Below are 20,410 nucleotides of genomic sequence, written 5' to 3'. Positions count from 1 at the left end.
GGTACTACCAAGTATTTTCTCTTTCTTATAATTCTCTTAATAATGTTTTCTTTTCTCTAGCTTACTTTAAGAATACAGTACATAGTACATAAAACATACAAAATACGTATTAATCGACTGTTCATGTTATCAGGAAGGTTCCCAGTATAGATGGCTCTTAGTTAAGTTTTGGGAGTCAAAAGTTATATACTCGGATTTTCAACCGCAGCGTAGTAGGGAGGGTGTCAGCACCCCAACCCCCATGTCATTCAAGGGTCCAATTATAAAAATGTCAAAAATAGGCAAAACTAATCCCTAGTGTTAGAGGACAGAATAGTGATTACCCCTGGGGAGGAGGCAGGGGTTCTGACTGGAAGGGGTGCGGGGGAGGTTATGGGACCTGGCAATTTTTTCTTGTCTTGGGTGGTGTAGTGACAAGGGGTGTTTGTTCTGTAATAATGCATTGACCAGCCAGGCACAGTGGCTGCAGTCCCAGCACTTTGGGAGGCCGAGGCGAGAGGATTGCCTGAGCCTGGGGGTTCGAGACCAGCCTGGGCAACTTGTGAGACTTTGTCTCTACAATAAATCACAAAAACTAGCTGGGCATGGTGGCATGCCTCTATAGTTCAAGCTACTTGGAAGCCTGAGGGGGGAAGGATCGCCTAAGCCCAGTAGGTCGAGGTTGCAGTGGCTGTGAGTATGCCACCGCACTCCAGCCTGGGTGACAAAAAGTGAGACTCCAACTCAAAAAAAAGAAAAAATGCATTGATCTAGGCGCTCGTGAATTATGTATTTTTCTATATCAATGTTATACTTCCATTTTTTAAAAAGCTTATTTTATAAAAATGTGGGCACGTACTATTAAATCTCTGAAGTTTTCAAAGGATAGTTTAAGGAATGATTTCCCCACCCTCTTTTGGTGCATAAACATATCTAGGTATGCTGTTGAAATATTTCTTTCAAGCCTAACAGGGAGTCCAGTAGCCTAACTCTCAAGGATGGAGTGTCATGAGCTGAGAGAGAGGCAGAGTGTATCTGCTGGCTAATGCCACTCTCCCTGTGGCAACCTGTCATGACGCATACCCTAGATTATTGCAGGCCAGTCCACTCGGAGACAGTGTGCTGCTAAGGAACAAAACCTGTCCCTTCAAAGAATGCTCCTCTACCCATAACTCATATGACTTCTACATTGCACTTATCTGATCATAGTTCCAAATTCTGGCACTAGAAAGACTATAACACAGCAGGAATATCCCTTCATCTGGGTTCCACTGTGGGCCTGGGCAGCTTATAACTTTTTTCTTTTTCTTTTTTTTTTTTTTGAGTCCACGTCTCACTCTGTCACCTAGCCTGATGGGCAGTGGAACAATCACAGCTCACCACAGTCCCCAACTCCTGGGCTCAGGCAATCCTTCTACCTCAGCCTCCACACCCAGCTATTTTTCTTGTTTAATTTTTGTACAGACAAGGTCTCGTTATGTCGCCCAGGCTTGTTTCAAACTCCTGGGGTCAAGCAGTCCTCTCGCCTCGGCCTCCCAAGATGTTGGGATGACAGGTGTGAGCCCCTGTGCCCAACCATATTGTGTAATGTAAACGTACTTTCCCTCTGACTTTAGATACTAACCATCTCTGAGGTGCTCGAAATCAACGGCAAAAATGTGGCTCTGACACTTTCGACATCACAAGCTCCACCCTCAGTATAAAAATGAAGCGTAGCTCACCACACTGGAGCTGTCGCGTGAGGGGTCTCAACGGGCCTGCAGGCTGAGCCAGGCTGAAGGCCTGCCAATCCGGTGCACCCTGCATCCCTGGGCTCAGAGACAAGGACCAAGCAGAGCCAAAGCTGGGTTGAGAAGTCACCAGCTTGAGGCTAACAAGAGAGCAGATGAAACAGGCCCCTCCGTCCACCGCAAGGCTCTCCAGCGACGAAACACCTTCCTGTGCTGCATGAGGACGGCTTTGACATTGCGTCTGATTGTGAAATTTGTGAAATCTGCTTTACCCTTTCAGCTGGGTTGGAGGGAGCTGGTCCGGCTGTCCCCTGCCAAAATTCCCTGAACCGGAAATCCTCTGGACATCTGGAGTAGAAGCCAGCTACAGCCTGGAACTCTCCAAGATCTTGGGGCAGAAACCTAGCATACTCCCATCCAGCACCTGAGCTCCCTGGTCACATCGAGCCAGTGACATGCCTGACACTGTAGGGCCATGACAGGAGGGGGAATCCCAAGCGTCAGGCCGACCGGGCACTGACTTATCTCTCTCAGAGGCATCAGGACCGTCCAACGGAGACAGCTGTCAATTCTACTCACCCAGGTCTACAAAAAGCTGCTTTTCTCCCGTGTCAGTCTTCACAACTGAAAATGAAAGGCTGGGACCACTGGGCTCGGCTGACCCCAGCCTCTCCAGAGTCTCTGAGTCCAAAGTGCAGCTCCCTTCTGTATCCTTATCCGTGGACATTTTGTTAAAGGAAATTCCTTCAGAAACATGAGGAAATCCCTGGCCTGTTGTCTCTGAAATACCATCATCACTTTCACTGGCAATTAATTGAAGAGCAGGCTGCAAGATCTTTCTTACAAAATGGCCTAAGGGAAAAAGGTATTATGAAGACTTGATGCTTCTTTTCCACAAATCATAACTTAGGATCCAGACACAAACCTATACACGGCAATTTTACACAGTAAGCGTTCTTTTTTGGATTTCTGGTTTCGAAAACCAATTGCTATACATTATAACATGCCTCTCCCGCCACTTCCTCCCTCCTGTGCAACCTTTTACTTTTTGAATTCCTATTGACATGAGAGCTTGGTGTCAGCTATAAACAAACCATTTTAGAAGGGAAAGTTCATCTGGGAAGGTATGCTGATGTTGCTAGAGCAGGACTCAGCCTCACACACTGAGGAGAGCGTATCCACACGCTGTCGCCCAAAAAACGCCACGTGCATTACTACAAATTGAGAGAAGTTACCTTCACGATCAATGATTAAAGAATGACAAGCTTATAGGAGGAAACTGCTGCTGGGTTCACGGACAGAGGCACTGAGGGAATCTCTGCCGTGCCGGTCCTGAGTTAGGATGTCGGCATGTATCTCAGGAGTGTGCTTTCTCCCCTTCCTTGCCACAACTTGCCTTCCGAAGATAGTTGTCAGCACCAGGGCTGCGGCTGCTCCTGTCCCCGCTCAGACTCACTATGGGCTAGACTATGGCCTTGGCTGATGTCCAGCACTAAACAGGTCAATGCACTCACTGTACTTCAGCATTCATCTTAAGCCGAGGCGAGCAGATTGCCTGAGCCCGAAGGTTCGAGACCAGCCTGGGCAACTTGGTGAGACCTCGTCTCTACAATAAAATAAAAAATAGCCGACAGTGGTAGCACGTGTCTGTAGTTCCAGTTACTCGGAAGGCTGAGGCAGAAGGATTGCAGGAGCCCAGAAGGTCAACACTGGGGTGGCCGTGAGCATGCATGCCACTGCACTCTAGCCTGGGCGAAGGAGTGAGACTCCAACTCAAAAAAAAAAAAAGAGCTCCGAGTAACAGTGCTCTTATCTGTCCCATGAATAGTACATAAGACAACCTGGAACTTCTTTAAACTCATATATATTATTTCTACCATGAAGTCAAGTAATAATTTGGCTATTAAGTTGCTTCATATAAAATAATATTGGAGAAATGCGATACTATAAGAAAAACTTAATTTTAATCCCTAGCTCTGTTACTGTCTGGGTTTATTCCTCACTTATTTACCAGAAAGTCTGGAACTCTTTTTTTTTAATGTTTATCATTTTTTTTAATTTTTAATTTTAAATATGTGGGGTACAAGTCAGGGTTAGGTATACAAATGTTCATTAAGCAGGAACCCTTGTAGCCTGGAACTCTTAAATCATAAGGTACACATGCTCTAAATTCCTCTAAGTTAAAAATTATGTTTTCAAATTAGACTTAGTTACTTTCCTACTCAAAGAAATAAATCCTGTTTCTTATATAAAGTGCCAAATGTCAAAATGAAAGCAAAAGCATCTGATCTTTGTAATGACATGCCTGTGCAAACATGATAATTTTGGAATGAGGGAGAGAAGGTCAACACTGACTAAAAATCAATCATGACATATCAAAGGACAACAAAGCAATATAAGCATAAATTGATAAGTTGATTTTCCTGGACTCCTAAAATTGCACCTCCTTGACCTTGACAATAAGGGAAATCGGCCCATGGTTGCAGAAATGGGGTGACAGTGGCACGGAGAAGGCAAGTGGACCTTTGGGCCTTGGCGGGGGATCCCATGGCCAGCACATGACGACCGCCAGCCAGTATCAACCACTCTGCTTTCTATTTCCTTCTCTTATCACCCACCCCTCATTAAGATAGACACTATCTTACTGGACGGAATAATGCAAAAGAACTAGTCAGCCACAGGCGTTTCAGGTGCCGTGAAGACTGGATGAAGAGTATTTCCAAGCAGACCAAATTCTGTGATCTCTTACATTTAATTCCCTCAACTAGAAATGTCATCAAGAGACACATTAAGGGAGAAATTTTGGGCTGCTTCATAATCTCTGCATCTGTGACACTGGCAGTTCATAAAATTTGAGAGGAGAGCATCTCGGATGACACCCCATTTCCAAGGCCTGTGTAGACTGGCTTTAAATTCACTCTCGGACTAAGTTATTCCCATCCCCAAATTAGCCACATATCGGTAACTCCATACTTATGCTTATGCTGTTCTCTCTGACCAATAAAGCCTGTCTTTGCTTCGTGTACATGATGAAACCGTATTCAGAGAACATGTGTTTTCAGACGCCACCTGGAGCAAAGGCTGCTGGTTACCTGCCAAATGCATTCCCGCCTTCTCCCCACCAACAGGCTCTCAGTTGTCAGCCTGTGGCTGAGGGTCACAGAGCAGTATGGTGAGCAAATAGGAAGCAAAGGAGTAGCCCCTGGACTCCGCCTCCACACCCTGCCAGGGCACCCTCCACCCGGCAGGCGTCCACCTGCACATGGCTACGAAGTGCCGACTCAGTCGATTATTTCTGAGGTTGTTCTCCCATTAATGATATTGTTAAGATTATCGATAGCAATGTTATTATGATGATGATGTGCTAAGCTCTGGAAATACAACAGTAATAAGAAATGGTCCCTGCCCCAAGAAAACATTAAGTGGAATAGAGAAGATGACCAAGAAAACAGGAAATGGCCTCAGGAAGTGGTAAGTGCTCTGACACAATAAGCCCTGGACATCTTCTGCAACTCAGAGAGGCACCAACCTAAATCCTGGGGCTTGGGGTGTGACAGACACAGCTCAGATGACGTGACATCTGCACCGAGTCCTAACAGCCCGGGTGTATCTGGAGGTACGTCTATTTAGACAGCATCACCCAAGAGTACAAAGGCCTAAGGACTAGGGAATGTGTGGCCCATAGCGGCCGAGGAGAAGGGCAGGCTGGTTAGGGAGGAGGGGGAGCCCATTTTGTGAGCTGAGACAGCTGCGCTTTTTCCTGAAGGCAACGAGTAATCATTGCAGGGTTCGAGGCATGCGAGTGGTGTCATCAGCTCACTCTAGGGAGCTGAATAAATTCAGTGGGCTGAGAAACACACAGAGGTCAAAGAGACACCCACATTTCTACTTGGGCCACTGGTGACACCGCTCACTGATACACACACCACAGGAGAAGAAGCAGGCTCAGAGGAAAAGATGAGCAGCTCAGCGTAGGACACGCTGAGCTGGAAGCAGCTGTATTGGGGACACTGAGCAGACAGTTAGTTGGCTGCATGGGTCTGACGCTGAGGAGAAAACCTGGGCTGAAGACACAGATTTGAGAGTCATCAACGCCATGACAGGACATGATCATCAAGGATAAGGAGAGTATGAGAAGAGGGTCAACAACATATCCGACATTGCAAATATCTAAGAGATGAACTGGGCGTGGTGTCTCACGCCTATAATCCCAGCACCTGGGGAGACCAGGCAGGAAGAGTGCTTGAAGCCAAGAGTTCAAGGCCAGCCTAGACAACATAGTGAGACAGCGTCTCTACACAAGCCACACTACCCCGCAAAAACATTAGCCGAGTGTGGTGGCATGTGCCTATAATCCCAGCTACTTAGGAGACTGAAGCTTGAGCCCGGAAGTTTGAGGCTACAGCTAACTGTGATTGTGCTACAGTACTCCACCTGAACAAGAGAGTGAGATCCCAGCCCCAAACAAACAAACAAACAAATATCTAAGGGATGAGAGAAAGAGACAGAGGATTGTCCTGCTTAACTAACAGAAAGCAGGGAGATGATGAGGAACCTTCTAGACAAAGCACACTATGTGACCCATATTACCCCAATCCACCAAATAGATCTCTAACTTTTATGCCAGTCCTTTAATGACTGTTCGTGCCTTTTGCCCTAGGTGGCCATGAAACTCTTGTATCTCTGGAACAGATTATCTGTTACCTGGACTTCAGTCAATCACCTGCTTTGAAAAACACTCAGGATTTGGGCTTCTGTTCAGACCTTGGTTTTTGGTATTCCCATTCTGCCTGCTTGTTTCACCTTTGTTTCATACCTGGGCCTATATCTCCAAGTGCCCATCCCTGGGACAAGTATTCTGGTTACGCTCTCAGGCTTGTAAAACTAGACTTCCTCCTACCCCTGATATCCTGCCTAGAACAATAAACAAGCCTTCCTTGATATAATCTGGGACCCAAGCCCCAAAGCAAGGCTGAAACAAATGTCAGAAATTCAGATACAAGGTATCACAAACATGGCAAGGCCTCTCATGAATTATCCAGAAAACTGAAATGAATTACCTTGAAACAGAGACAAGTACCAGGACACACATGGCCATCCCAGTATCTATGATAAAAGGTGCTAATGACAAAGGTGTCCTGAGTAGGTTCATGTGCCTGGAACAGAAAGATTGGTCTAGAGCTAAGTGTAAATCTTGAAAATGTTAAAAATCATATTGCATTTTCTAGGATAGGTAAATGACCATACGTGATAAGTACTTACAAAATTTTAAGAGAAATAAGAAAATGTAAGTTTTTAATACAACTCCAGTTTTTTTGTTTGTGTTTGAGTCAGGGTCTTACTCTGTCACCCAGGCTGGAGTGCAGTGGCACAATCAAACCGAGACCCCAAATTCCTGGACTCAAGTGATCCTCTAGCCTCAGCCTCCTGAGTAGCTGGGACTATAGACATGTGCCACTAGGCCCAGTATTACTTTATTTTTTTATTTCACTTTATTTTATTTTATTTATTTATTTTTTATTTCATTTAGTTGGAGTCTCACTCTGTCGCCCAGGCCGGAGTGCAGTGCTGGAACTATAGACACATGCCACCATGCCTGGCTAATGTTTTGATTTATTGTAGAGGTGAGGTTTCACCAAGTTGCCCAGGCTGGTCTCAAACCCATGGACTCAGGCAATCCTCTCACTTTGGCCTCCCAAAGTGCTGGGATTACAGGCTTGAGCCACCATGCCCTGCCTATTTTTTTTTTTTTTTTTGTAAAGGTAAAGTCTCATTATATTGCCCAGATTGGTCTTAAACTCTTTGGTTCAAGCAATCCTCCTGCCTCAGACTCCCAAAATGCTGGGATTACAGGTGTAAGCTACCACACCCTGCCCATAGTTTTGAAAAAGCAGTGTACTTACCAGCATGAATATTATCTTTAAATGCCACATCATGGAGCTGAAATATTAAATGGCGGCTAAATTTTTCATCAGTGCTAGAATCCAAGTTCAGAACATCTTCAGCTGAACAATTCACACTATGTAATTCTTGAAGCACTTTACACACATGCTAAAAATACAAGTAAGATATAAATAATTTACATTTCTTGTTTTAAGATTTTCTGTGAGCAAAATTCAAATGTCTTGGTACAGGTCAATCTATCTAATGTAAAATTTGATTCATTATCAGAAAATTTACAATATAACAATCTTACCAATATACTTACAAATTGAAGTATATGCATAAATTAATATATGGCTATGTTCATAAATTAATAGACTCTCAGGATTAAAGACTTCTTAGAAATCAAGCAATTTATATATTAACCCCTACAATTACAATAAAAATATTTCTTTTAAACATCTCTTTAAATATCATCTATGAGTTAAAAAGTCAATAGTTCCTTTTTTTTTGAGTTGGCATCTCACTCTGTTGCCCAGATTGGAGGACTGGAGTGCAGTGGTATGGTCACGACAATCACAGCAGCCACAACATCCTGGGATCAGGTGATTCCCACCTCAGCTTCCTGAGTAGCTGAAACTACAAGCAAGCACTACCACATCTGGTTAAATTTTTTACTTTTTGTAGAGACGAGGTCTTGCTATGTTGCTCAGATTGGTCTCGAACTCCTGGGCTCAAGCGATCCAACCACCTCAGCCTCCCAAAGTGTTAGAGTTTCAGTCATGAGCCACTGTGCCTGGCGGTAATTCAATTTTCTATAGTTTTAATTATGAGTAAGCTTCTCATTCACAGTGAGCCCAATCTAGCCCCAAGAACTCAGCCTCTGAAGCTGCATGACCTGATAATGAAGCAGTCATGCACTGTAGAAAGGCAGCAAGCATATGGCTAGGAGCTCACGATCTGGAGTCGGATAGATCCAAGTTTGAGTTTTGGCTTTGCCACTTGCCAGCTCTGTGACTTTGGTCAAATCTAAACCCTGCATTCCTCTCAGCAGCTAAACAGGAACAGTGATGGCACCTGCCTTTCGGAGTCGTAAAGAGTCCACGAGAAAATGAGACTCAGGAGTCAGCACAGTGACTAGCAAATGGCTAAGCAGCCTCAAGACAAGTCATTTATTTTTTTTCAGGGAGGAGAGGCATGTTATGTGTATTTCTTCTGCTTCAAAGCCAGGATAAAGCTAACATTCTCTCTATATTTTTATAAAGCATTTACATACATTTTAAAATAAATTTAAAATAAGCATGCGAAGGTTCAGCAGAGGACATTAGCAGATATCTCTCATCAAAAACATTATCATTTGAATATATTTTAAAAGTTATAAAATGGGTCATCTACAACATTATTATGCAGCTAACATCTAAAGGAAAAATAAATAAGCAATAAATGTCTGAGGCCAAATAATAGTTAATACAATTTTAATGCAACTTCAAGTAACAAAATCTTAAAATGTTTCTGCACAAGTCCATATTATTCCTTTTATGGTAACTTCCTGGTTGACACAGCAGCATCAAAAATAAATAGTAGGCTGGGTATGGTGGCTTCCAACACTTTAGGAGGCCGAGGCGAGAGGACTGCCTGAGCCCAGGAGCTCAAGACAAGCCTGGGCAATTTGGCAAGACTTCGTCTCTACAGTAAATAAAAAAATTAGCCAAGCATGGCTGGCATATGCCTACAGTTCCAGCTACTTGAAAGGATAGGACAGAAGGATGTCCTGAGCCCAGCAAGTCGAGGATGTGGTGGTTGTGAGCATGCCATTGCACTCCAGCCAGGGTGACAGAGTGAAAATCCGACTCAGAAGCTAAATAAGTAAATAGTAGAACAGCATCTTTTCTCTTAATTAAAAATAATGACAATTGCATTGTAGAGAAGATTTTACCAATAACCTAGCTGTAAGGCCTTGTGTAGGAATTAGTCTCTTCTAGGTCTTAATTTCCTCATTTATGAAGGGATAAGAAAAACGATTCCCAAAATTCCTGCCAGCTCAAAAATTCTGATACTATTTTTAGTCAACGTTTCCTTGAGGCTCATCTCAGTACTTAATTTTTACAATAAAAGTTACTTTGCCTGGCTTTTACCAGAGTTGGCTACTTGTAATAAAATCAGAGAAGTAATTCATAATTTTAAAACAGCATAGAAATTTTCCAAACTGCCATTTTTTCAAAACTTTTTAAAAAACCAAATCCATTAATAAGACAGACTCTATGAACATACATCAAACTTTCCTTCCTTTCCACAGATTACTCATATGTGATCCTAAAAAATGCTGGCACACGCCTGTAGTCCCAACGACTCAGGAGGCTGAAGTGGGAGGATGCCTTGAGCCCCGGAGCTGAGGCTGCAGTGAGCTACGATGGCACCACTTCACCCAACCTGGGCGAAAGAGAGAGACCCTGTCTCAAAAAAAGTGAAAAATAAAATAAAAAATGAAAGCCACAGTGAAGAGTAGCAAGAAAAAGAAGGAGAAACACGGAACCTACATTTATATAAGCTGAATTCACTGAATGAATGAATAAGTGAATGAAGAGGGGAATGGATAGATTTAAGGAGAAAAACAAGGCTGTCATTTACCTCAATGAGTAATGCAACCATCTCTTTCCCATCAGCTCCTGGGTTGGCAGGTTTGTTAAATTCCAAATCAAAATAAAGTTTGCACACAGCATTTTCAGGAATAACTTCATAGCAGTGCAAGAGATTTTTTCTAAATGGAATAATTCAAGGTTATTTGATTAGTTTACACCTTTTAAATCATGGAAGTTGATCTTATATCTCAAGTACTGTGTTAACCTAACTGCATATAAGTATGAAATAATGACATGATAAAGTGAACATGTTTACATAGCTTTATGGTCCATAGTATCAAGAGTGTCCATCAAACAAAATGTAATGATTATATCCTGTAACATTAAACTGGAAGATACAAACTACCTTACAGTATTATTTATTCCAGATGAATTTCATATCACCATGAAACAAATTTTGTTTGAGAAAAGAATGTTTTTCTCTCAAATTGGGATCCCAGGATTACATATTCTTGGGATTCTATGAATTCTCTATGAGAATTTTTAAATTTTAATTTTAAATTTTGTATTTTCTTTTTTAAATTTTGTATTTTCATTAGGAAAATATTTTTTAAATTGGTTAAAAAAATCAGGAATCATCTGACTTCCATAAGCTTCCAATGTTCATGTTTGTAGCTATATTCTTTTCTTTTCTTTCAGGGGTGAAATTCTTTATTTTAAGGTATATTCTAAAGATATCACCCCAACACCCAAAATTTTAAAAATCTCTAAAAACTAAAAGTGATTTCATCTCCTAGGTTCCACCCAATCATCTAAGTAAAGCTCTTTCTTTGGTCCCTCTGTTCTCCCAAGTCATCTCTTGTTCCCACAACCCACTGCGCCTGGGGAGCTGGCCAGTGGGACCAGCTGAAACAAGGAGTTCTCTTTGGCATCAAGTTGGCATTAAGGTGCCTAGTGGTCAGGTGAGCTGCTTCTGGTTTGCAGGAGCTGACAATTCCTGTCTTGCTCCTGGGGCCACTTCCAGAAAAGCCAGAGGCAGATAAACTTGTGACGATGGCTGGAGAGTTGGGCACCTGAAATCACAAGAACATGATGTAGGGATCTCTCAGTCATAAGCCACAGAGGGTCCAGGAGGCAGAAGGGTGTGGCCATGGTGAGTGAGAAGGAGAGACACTGGTTGGGTTTTGTCTGAACGACCTTGGCCAAGTCAGCCAGTGGTGAGAGGTACGTGCTGATGGTGAAGACACTGCAGAAGAGACCCAGCTGCTGAAGGCGGGCCTCAGGATCGGGCACAGGAGCCAAAAGTAGCCATGACCCTAGAGAAGGACCCCTAACGGCACTGCAGTCTGTAGGAGCACAACATGCTTCTGAGTGCAAGTACACCAAGATATACAGGGCGTGAAGTGCAGCAACCACCACATTGACCACAAAGAGGATCCCGTCTCCCTTCGAGGCCCCATAACTCGGCCAGCTCAGGTTGCTGACTTCGGTGGTGAGAAAGGGCAGCAACTGGACATTGTCCATGCTCCAGGTCGTCCAAAGGTACCTGAGGTCCGAGTAGTAATAGGGTCTCAAAGGGAAGGCTGAGGAGTGGGAAGAAGGGAGGACCAGGCTGCTGGGGGGGATTCCCAATGCCTGTCAGGCCTCCCAGACAACCCCCCAGATCTCCTGCCTTCTCCCTCAGGTCAAGGGACCAACCTCACCCTTGTACCCCTTGACCCAATTCTGCTTTGACCCCAGATTCCTGATGCAGCCTGGGGCTGTGGCCATGTCTCTGCTCCCTCCTGCCTCTCCTGACTTCCTGGTCCTGCCCCAGACTAGCCCGGTCAGGCTGTCACGGGCCGGGGGAGAACATGCCGAGGGTGAAGACCACGCATACTTTGAAAAGGAGCGAGTTGAGCACACCGCCCACCTCCATCACACCCGGAGTCGGATCCTGTGCCCGTATTGGGTACCAGTCCGCCAGGGCCCAGACCTGCCGGTAGTAACATTCTTGCTGGCATGAAGAGAAATGACTTTGACATGGGTTAATAAGAATAGATGCTGGTCAGGTATAGTGGCTCATGCCTATAATCCCGGCACTTTGGGAGGACAAGGTGAGAGGACTGCCTGAGCTCACAGGTTCGAGACCAGCCTGGGCAACTTGGTGAGCCTTCACCTCTACAATAAATCAAAAAATTAGCCAGGCGGGGTAGCGTGTGCCTGTAGTTCCAGCTACTTGTAAAGCTGAGGTGGAAGGATTGCCTGAGTCCAGCAGGTCGAGGCTGCGGTGGCCATGAGCATGCCACTGCACCCAGCTTGGGCAATAGAGTGAGACTCCAACTCAAAAAGAAAAAACAGATGCTGGCTTAATATGTAAATGATCATTTGGGCTAAGTGACATTCAGATGCATTCTATACAAATAAAGGATGTGTAGTAATTTGAAGAAGGAAAAATGGCATGAGAATTGTATCATCATGTAGCACAGGAAGTACAGGACATGAACTCAAGACACACACACACACACACACACACACACACACACACCCTGTAGCACTCAGTACCATATTTACACTGTACGATGAGACTGAGTTTCAGCAGAACATCTCTGTCACATTACCCTAATGATTTTAATTAACACTCTAACTGGTGTTGCCTGTATATAAACATTAATAAATTCTATCTTACATTTGAACCTTCTTAAACATTATTATAAAAGTATTTAAAGTCAATATAGGGCATCCATCACAATTTACTCCCTTTTCTGTGACTTGGGTCTGAGAAATACTTAAATAGGTTACTCAATTAAAACAAAGTTAATGGCCAGATGCGGTGGTTCAAGCCTGCAATCCCAGCAGTGAGGGAACAGTCTGAGCCCAAGGGTTCAAGAACAGCCTGGGCAACTTGGCGAGACCTCATCTCTACAATAAAATAAAATTTTAAAAATAGTTCCTGTAGTTCTGGTTACTTGGAAGGCTGAGGCAGAAAGATCACCGGAGCCCAGCAGGTTGACGCTGGGGTGGCCATGCACATGCCACTGCACTCCAGCCTGGGCGATGGAGTGAGACTCTAACTAAAACAATAAACAACAAAAAAAAACAAAGTTAGTAATAAATAACTTAAAGTGCCAGGTGTGGTGGCTCACACCTATAATCCTAGCACTTTGGGAGGCAGAGGCAAGAGGACTGTCTGGGCCCAGGGGTTCAAGACCAGCCTGGGCAACATGGCAAGACATCGTCTCTACAATAAATCAAAAAAATAAAAACATAAAAGAAATAAATAACTTAAAGCAATAAATAATAAAGATAACGCATATATGTATTATTAATTAATAATGTAAGTATTTGTGTTTAATAGTATAATACTTGTTTACCAAACAGAGCCTTCAAAATTCCCTTTGGGTACACACGTATGTGTGTGCATGTGTTTGATTTTCTCACAGCATCTTGTGAATAATCAAGTGTTCTATGACAAGGGATCTCTAGAATTCAATTCTAACAGTCAACAGGTAATTATTCATGTGTCAAGAACTGTGAAAGCCAATTCAGCCAGAATTAACTTCACCAGAATAACTAGACAAAGGAAATACAGGTTTCGCTTAATTTGTTGTTCGGTGGCACACTACTTACCTGGATTTATAGTAAAACCAAAGCTCAGCATAGGTTGTTACAAGGTAAACGCGTTGTCCATCTCCCACTTTGTATTCCAAAGCAAATACATGAACGTCCTATATAAAATTTTTAAAAATTTCAGAAAAATTCACAAAATGCAAATCTAAATTCAACTGTAGCTATTAAATGTTCGTGAAGAATTTTATCAATCAGGTTTCCAGAAACTAGAACTTGAACATCTGTACTACTAAAAAGTCACTAGATCTATGCCATTCAAAATCTATGTATATTTATTTTTCTCATTCACATAATACATACAAGGTGAAAACAATACTATGCAAATCAGAGACAAAAAAGAAAAAAAAATCCCTCTTAATTCCATTACTCTAATTTGACTTCCTATGAGTTTTATTTCTTCATTTATGAACTTGAACTTATTTTTCAAGACTACTTAAACATTATTATAAATGATTTGGGCTAAAGTTAATTAATAAATTCTCTAGTATAAAAATGTATGTGTGAACCAGTTTTTTAAAGGTTAATCACTGTGGTAGTGGATTAAATACAACTGTTCATGACTGTAGCTATAAAGAGTTTATACTGACAAAAAAAAAAGTATAAGTTCTTTTGTTTCCACTTAGCTAAAGGTAACTGGTGAGCCTGTTTTTATTTTTGTGAGTAAGAAATCACAGGACTCAGTTGCTTGACTCAATTAAAAATCTTTTTGAAATAAATTTTATAGACTAGTAATTGGCAAGTCCAGTAAGCATACCCCTGCATCCTTTTTACAGTTAAAGTTCAAAGTTCAAATGAATGTCAGTATTTTAATTGCTGATGCCTGAATTTGACCTACTCAAAATGAGTAAGACAGGGATTTCCTATATTTCCTAAACTATCCTGATGAGATTTGAGGGACTGTATCACTACTAGGGAAAGAGGGGTCCTTCCCCTAAAACTTCCAGCACTTTGGGCTTTTACACAGCATTCCTGACAGACATGCAATACATTTATGTTAGATTTTATATATGAATCTTATCTTTTATTTCATATTTCTTTATATTCCCCACAGTGCCCAATTAAAAAAATGTACAATACACATCTGCTGCTTGACTTAGCCATGTTTATTTTTTGAGCACCATGCTCTTTGCAAGGCTGGCATGTAGCTAGCACTTCCTTTTCCCACTTGTTTAATGTGTTGACACTAAATATGGTCACCTTCCACTGAGCATAGCTTCATTTAGATGTCATTACAATTTTAAAACTAATTGTCACTAGATGTTATTATCTTTGGCTACTAATAGAAGCTAAATTATTAATAACTCATAGGTATATTTTTCCTAAATCATGTGACATTAAGATTGTCATTAAATTATCTTGGTAGAATACAAGCTTGAAATCAAGACAAATAATAGATTTTTTTTTTAGAAATCTTAGGTTATAGTAGCTCGAAGGAGGAGGAGGAGGAGGAGGAGGAGGGGGAGGAGGAGGAGGAGGAAGAGGAGGAAGAGGAGGAGGAGGAGGAGGAGGAAGTGGAAGAGGCAATTACTTCTTTACAGCTCCTAGCAAAATTAAAGGCTTGAGTTTGTCGATGAAATAATTTCCAAATGGAGGGTGGTTGTTCTGGCTTGGACAACCTTGGTCTATACACCAAGGACAGTGGTTTCCTCTTATAATGAGATGCTCGTTCTTCAATTTGCTGCAGTTTTGCTTCCCATTTTCTGTTCATTGGCTCAGACGTATGGGGAGAAAAAATCCCATCCCATGTAAGACTTCTGTCAATTACTACTAAAACAAACAAACAACCAAAAAGGTCATCAATTTCTTTGTTAGAATATATTTTGCTTGATAAAATTTCAAAACTCATTTCCTGATGCTTTTTTCCTCGTGTACTTTATATTTTATTCTCTGCATGAAGTTTTGATCATAGAACAAGAGCAGGGCTGGTTATCAAAAATCCTTAGATCCTGGGACTTCCATCTAATATGTTATGACCTTGGACAGGTCAATGAAGCTCCCTGAATTTTAGTTTAATCAACTGCAAAATGAGACTCAATATCATTTTGGATACTTTATATACTTACCTTGAGGATAAATGTGATAAGACATATGCAAATGTTCTCTAAATTGCAAATGTATCATTATGGTTTTTATTTTTTTACTATGCAGTGGCATGCTCATAGCTCACCGCAGCCTCAACCTCCTGGGCTCAGCAATCCTTCTGCCTCAGTCTCCCAAGCAGCTAGGACTACAGGCCCATGCCACCATGCCCAGCTGATTTTTTTTTTTTGTAAAGAAGAGGTCTTGCTCTGTTGCCTACACTGGACTCAAACTCCTGGGTTCAAGCAGTTCTCCTATCTCAGTCTCCAAAAGTGCTGGGATTACAGGCAGGAGCCACAACACCTAGCCTCATTATGGTCGTTATAATAACTATTTTGTGGCATTAAGTGCTACCTATCTGGCTGTATTAGTACTGCTATCTCCTCCACTATTCTTGTGCTGTTATTTCTCAATGTAGAGTTCAGTTCTAGATACTAATGTGTACCTCTTTATTCCCTTTCCCTCTGTTTCTTTCCATTTCTCTTTTTCTCTCTCAACACAACTTTTAGTTGGGAGACTAATGCAGTGTATGAATAGGAATTACAATATTGGCTAGTTTGGGATATCTGTGGTAACGATTAATTTTTATTTCTAAATGATACTTTCACGTTAGCCATGTCAAGGTGAGGGGGACAGGCAACGCTTTCCTAATTTGGGAATTATGGTTTATTCACAAAGGAAACATAATACGTTTTTAGAAAAAAAGCGGGGAAACTTCCACGACAGGTTAAAAACGGTCACAAATGCCTTGCCATTTTTCCTGTCAAGAGATGTCACCTAAGTTTACTGCCATATTAACTCTGGGCTTGGCCACTCGATATACTTTGGGCCAAAGTCACAAGGACAAATGTGAAGCGAGCAGAGATTTAACAAGTGCTTTTGCATCAGATTTGGTTGTCCTGGAGTTCTGCTCTGAGACTGTCATGCCATAACTCTAGCCCCATAGAGGATAAAAGGACTCATGGAGAAGGACCAAGGCATCCCAGCCAACAGCCGGGACCAACTGTCAGATGTGTGAGTTAGGCCATTTTGAATCACCCAGCCATCAACTGAATTCAGCACATAAGTAAATCCAAGTGAATCCAGGAGAGACCTATAGAACTGCCCAGTCAAACCAAAGAACTATAAATATATATATATATACACTGTAAATATATATACTGTAAATATATATATACTATAAATAAATATATGTATATACATATATATATATTTTGAAGTCAGTAAGTTTTGGTCTGGCTTTTACATGGTAATAGGTAAATAAAATAGTTTCCCTCTTCATTAATATCAACTATGCCATAATTTGCCCATGTGGAAAACAGATATGTTAAGGTTTTTAAAAAGTGAAATGATAACATGCACTAAAGCATTTGAGGGCAAATTCCTATTTACCTTTGGTAATAGCTTTGTGCTTATTGAGGCTGGTAAATATTGTCTTGAAACTCAGCAGAAAATTTTGCAGCAACCCAGACTCATTGGCAAATGATACATCCCCTGGAAGGAAAGACAGAATCTACAAAAAAGATTAAAAGAGGATAGGAATATCATGACCTTTTTAGAAAAAATGGTATATTAGCCATAGATTTTAAATTTGACACCAGTCATAACATACCTAGGAGAAAACTACTCTCTCGGAGTTACAACTAATCCACATGAAATTTTATAAATTATAAACCAAGAAACGGAAATATACTTCTAAAGGAATTAGTATAAATTTAATAATAGATGTGCATAGGAAAAGAATATCATTTCATTGGGTTGTGGAGATGGAGTGATTTTTTTTAAAAACTGCTTTAACTTGTCAATACAAAGTGATACAACTCTTTATTGCTACATAGAATCTGAGTATTCAGTTTACAATAAGCTGCTTCAGATACATATAAAAATCTGCTATTTCAGATAAGCCTAATTGAGAAACTAACTTTTTACTATGAAATTTACTAACTTTTAACAAAGTCCATTGATTACTTAATGAAGAAAATAGCACAGAATGCAATCATATCTGAACCACAGCCAGCATCTATCTAATAACTGTCTAGGAATGACCACGTGGATGTTCACACTTAGTGATACTGAAATCTTGTCTAGAAAAAATTTTTTTTGATTTTGTAAAAATCTTGGTATGACCATGGGAGTGTGTCATACATGAACATCATGGAGTCACAATGAAAAACTAGTTTTAAGATTCATTGGACGGGGAAAAACCATGATCGCCAACAGAGGAAAAAAGAGAAGTTTAGCCCATACATCATGCCTCTGCGATCTTTGCCAGCTTGAAAAGTTTAACAGCTGGGGTGAGGAGCCCAAGACAACTGGGTTTGGCAATTCCAGCAGGAGAGCTGAATGACAAAAGCAAAGGAAATGGACAACAGGAAGGCATCTGGCATTCTGGTGTGGGACGATCATATTTCTCATCTCTACCCTTTGGGAGAATATGTCACCATAGTAGAAATGCTTTTAATTCCTAGTGGGGGGAAAAGCGTGATCTTTCTTTTTGTATAATGGTATATCAAAACTCCTTTTTACTGAGGAACCATAACTATTTTTAGTAATAGTTTCCAAGTTTCAAAGGAAAATATTTATTGTATTTTAAAAGAGTAAGATTAAAGAACTCTATTATTGACTTCTTTAACACTGCACTGAATGTTTATTTGACCATGCTTGATATCACCTTTACAACTATAAAAGAGGACTGGAGATGGAAGCGGAGCGGGGACTCAGACCTAAGCAGCCCCAGTTTCCCTGGGTTTATGCCCGGACCTGTCCAGCTATGACACATGGTGGCCTGGTTCCCAGGAGCTGCTGAACTAGAGGGTGCCTGCTTCATACTTACCGGCCCCTGGGGGGACCTGAAGCTATGGTTCTCCCTAGCCCAGTTCTCCTAGCTCCTTTCTTTATTTTTGTCTAATCACCAGTCAATTTCTACCCCCCTACTCCAACTTCTCCCTCTACCTTGAGATTAGTTTCATTAGTACTGTGTGTTTTCTGGCAATACTCTAGTTCCAGCATCTGGTAATGTTCTGGTATCTGACAATGTAATATAATCCCTTTTCTGGCCTCTTGGAATACATTTATTCTATTTCTCCCACTGCTAAAGTATTTACCGTAAAGCATGTGATCAAAATTCATTCACAAAAATAGTTATGTAAGTTTACTTCCTGGATGAATGACTCCTTAAGAAATTAAGTATACTAAGCGATGGAATTTTCAGTCACTATGCCTGTCGAGGCTTGAACAGAAGTAACTCATATTTAAATTTCCCAAAAATTGCTTTTGATAAGAAAACATATGACACTACATTGTTCTTTTCCAGTTCCTCCTTTCTATCCTACCCATAGGTTCTCCCATCCAAACAGCATGACTCTACCACATTAAGCATCCTTAAAACAACTGTCATATCTTTTCACAGAGATAGTAACGATTCATGGCATCGCTCAACTCACACTATGGTTTAGCTCAGGAAGTCTGAACTCCTCTCCAAAATCTGGCCCTAAATCATCTATCTATTTTATTTCATACTGTTATCACCAAATGAATAATGACCTCTCTCAGCTCTTGGACCATTCCTTGCACATGCTTCTCTCACCTGGAACGCCCCACGTTGTCTTTCCGGAATTCTTCCCTTTCAAAGCCCAGATCCAGTTCTGTCACCTCCAGGACACCTCTATAAAGAGAAATTAACTGAGCTTAGTCAGAAGATATTGCCTCCAGCCTACTGTGTTGCTGTCATGAAAACCATTCGGCTGGGTGCGGTGGCTCAAGTCTGTAATCCCAGCACTCTGGGAGGCCGAGACGAGTGGACTGCCAGAATCCGGGGGTTCGAGACCAGCCCTGGCAACTTGGTGAGACCGTCTCTACAATAAATCAAAACTTAGCAGGGCGTGGTAGTGCACGCGTGTAGTTCCAGATACTTGGAAGACTAAGGCAAAAGGATCGCCAGAGCCCAGCAGGTCGAGGCTGCAGTGGCCGGGAGCATTCCACTGCACTCCAGCCTCAGCCACAGAGTGAGACTCAGACTCAAAATAAACAGAAAAGAAAATGTAAGAGCACAGAATAAGTCCTCAACAAATGGCGGCCGAATATGTAACTGTGTATATTTATGTAAAATAGAATGTTGTCCCTGGCTTATACCGGAATAGGCACAAGTGTTAGGGACAGACTGGTTCTATCGTGATTTGATTTCAGAATGTAATGAATCTCTTGGAATCTGATGCAGAATTTCGTGCTCATGTGTGCTGGGATATTCTGCGAAAACCCATCAGTTTGCATCCAGGTCTAAAATCAGTTCATAACCCGAAATACACCGGGGACCAGCCGGTAGGGAAGTTAAGGATTTTGATTTAGAGGCCGGGAGCTGGGGGTAAACTAGGGCGAGGCCTCAGGCCAAAGGAGGGGAAGTGGAGATGAACAGTGCGGGTCCCGGCCTGCTTCCCTTCTTCCCGGCCTGATGCCCCTCGGTGCCCTCGGGCCAGGGGCGGTCTCCACGCCTCCCGCCATTTACCTCCAGGAGCCGCGCTGGAAGCGGAAGCTCGCAGGCACTCGCCAGAGCGG

General features: G+C 41.9%; 1 protein-coding gene and 1 pseudogene across 2 annotated transcripts in view; both read right to left on the bottom strand.

Moving 5' to 3' along the window:
• The window catches only part of PRIMPOL (primase and DNA directed polymerase), a 38,375-nt gene extending 17,977 nt beyond the window's left edge, over positions 1 to 20,398 (bottom strand). The window contains exons 1-7 of the mRNA XM_008057224.2: positions 20,321 to 20,398; positions 19,446 to 19,523; positions 15,309 to 15,547; positions 13,781 to 13,878; positions 10,221 to 10,350; positions 7,613 to 7,760; positions 2,289 to 2,561 (exon numbers count right to left, since the gene is read on the bottom strand). Of these exons, the coding sequence (XP_008055415.1) occupies positions 2,289 to 2,561; positions 7,613 to 7,760; positions 10,221 to 10,350; positions 13,781 to 13,878; positions 15,309 to 15,488 (829 nt within the window). The 5' untranslated portion in view covers positions 15,489 to 15,547; positions 19,446 to 19,523; positions 20,321 to 20,398. The remainder of the gene's footprint in view (positions 1 to 2,288; positions 2,562 to 7,612; positions 7,761 to 10,220; positions 10,351 to 13,780; positions 13,879 to 15,308; positions 15,548 to 19,445; positions 19,524 to 20,320) is intronic.
• Positions 10,901 to 12,089, bottom strand: LOC103259568 (annotated as a pseudogene). The gene is made up of 2 exons (XR_002481923.1): positions 12,010 to 12,089; positions 10,901 to 11,741 (listed from the first exon to the last, which is right to left on the bottom strand). The product of XR_002481923.1 is annotated as a sugar transporter SWEET1-like (transcript).
• Positions 20,399 to 20,410: the final 12 nt, after the last annotated feature.

The sequence above is a fragment of the Carlito syrichta genome, unplaced genomic scaffold (genome assembly GCF_000164805.1).
Source record: "Carlito syrichta isolate Samal-C Ts95f unplaced genomic scaffold, Tarsius_syrichta-2.0.1 Scaffold302892, whole genome shotgun sequence".
NCBI lineage: Eukaryota > Metazoa > Chordata > Mammalia > Primates > Tarsiidae > Carlito > Carlito syrichta.
This window is presented reverse-complemented; position numbering and strand designations above follow the sequence as displayed.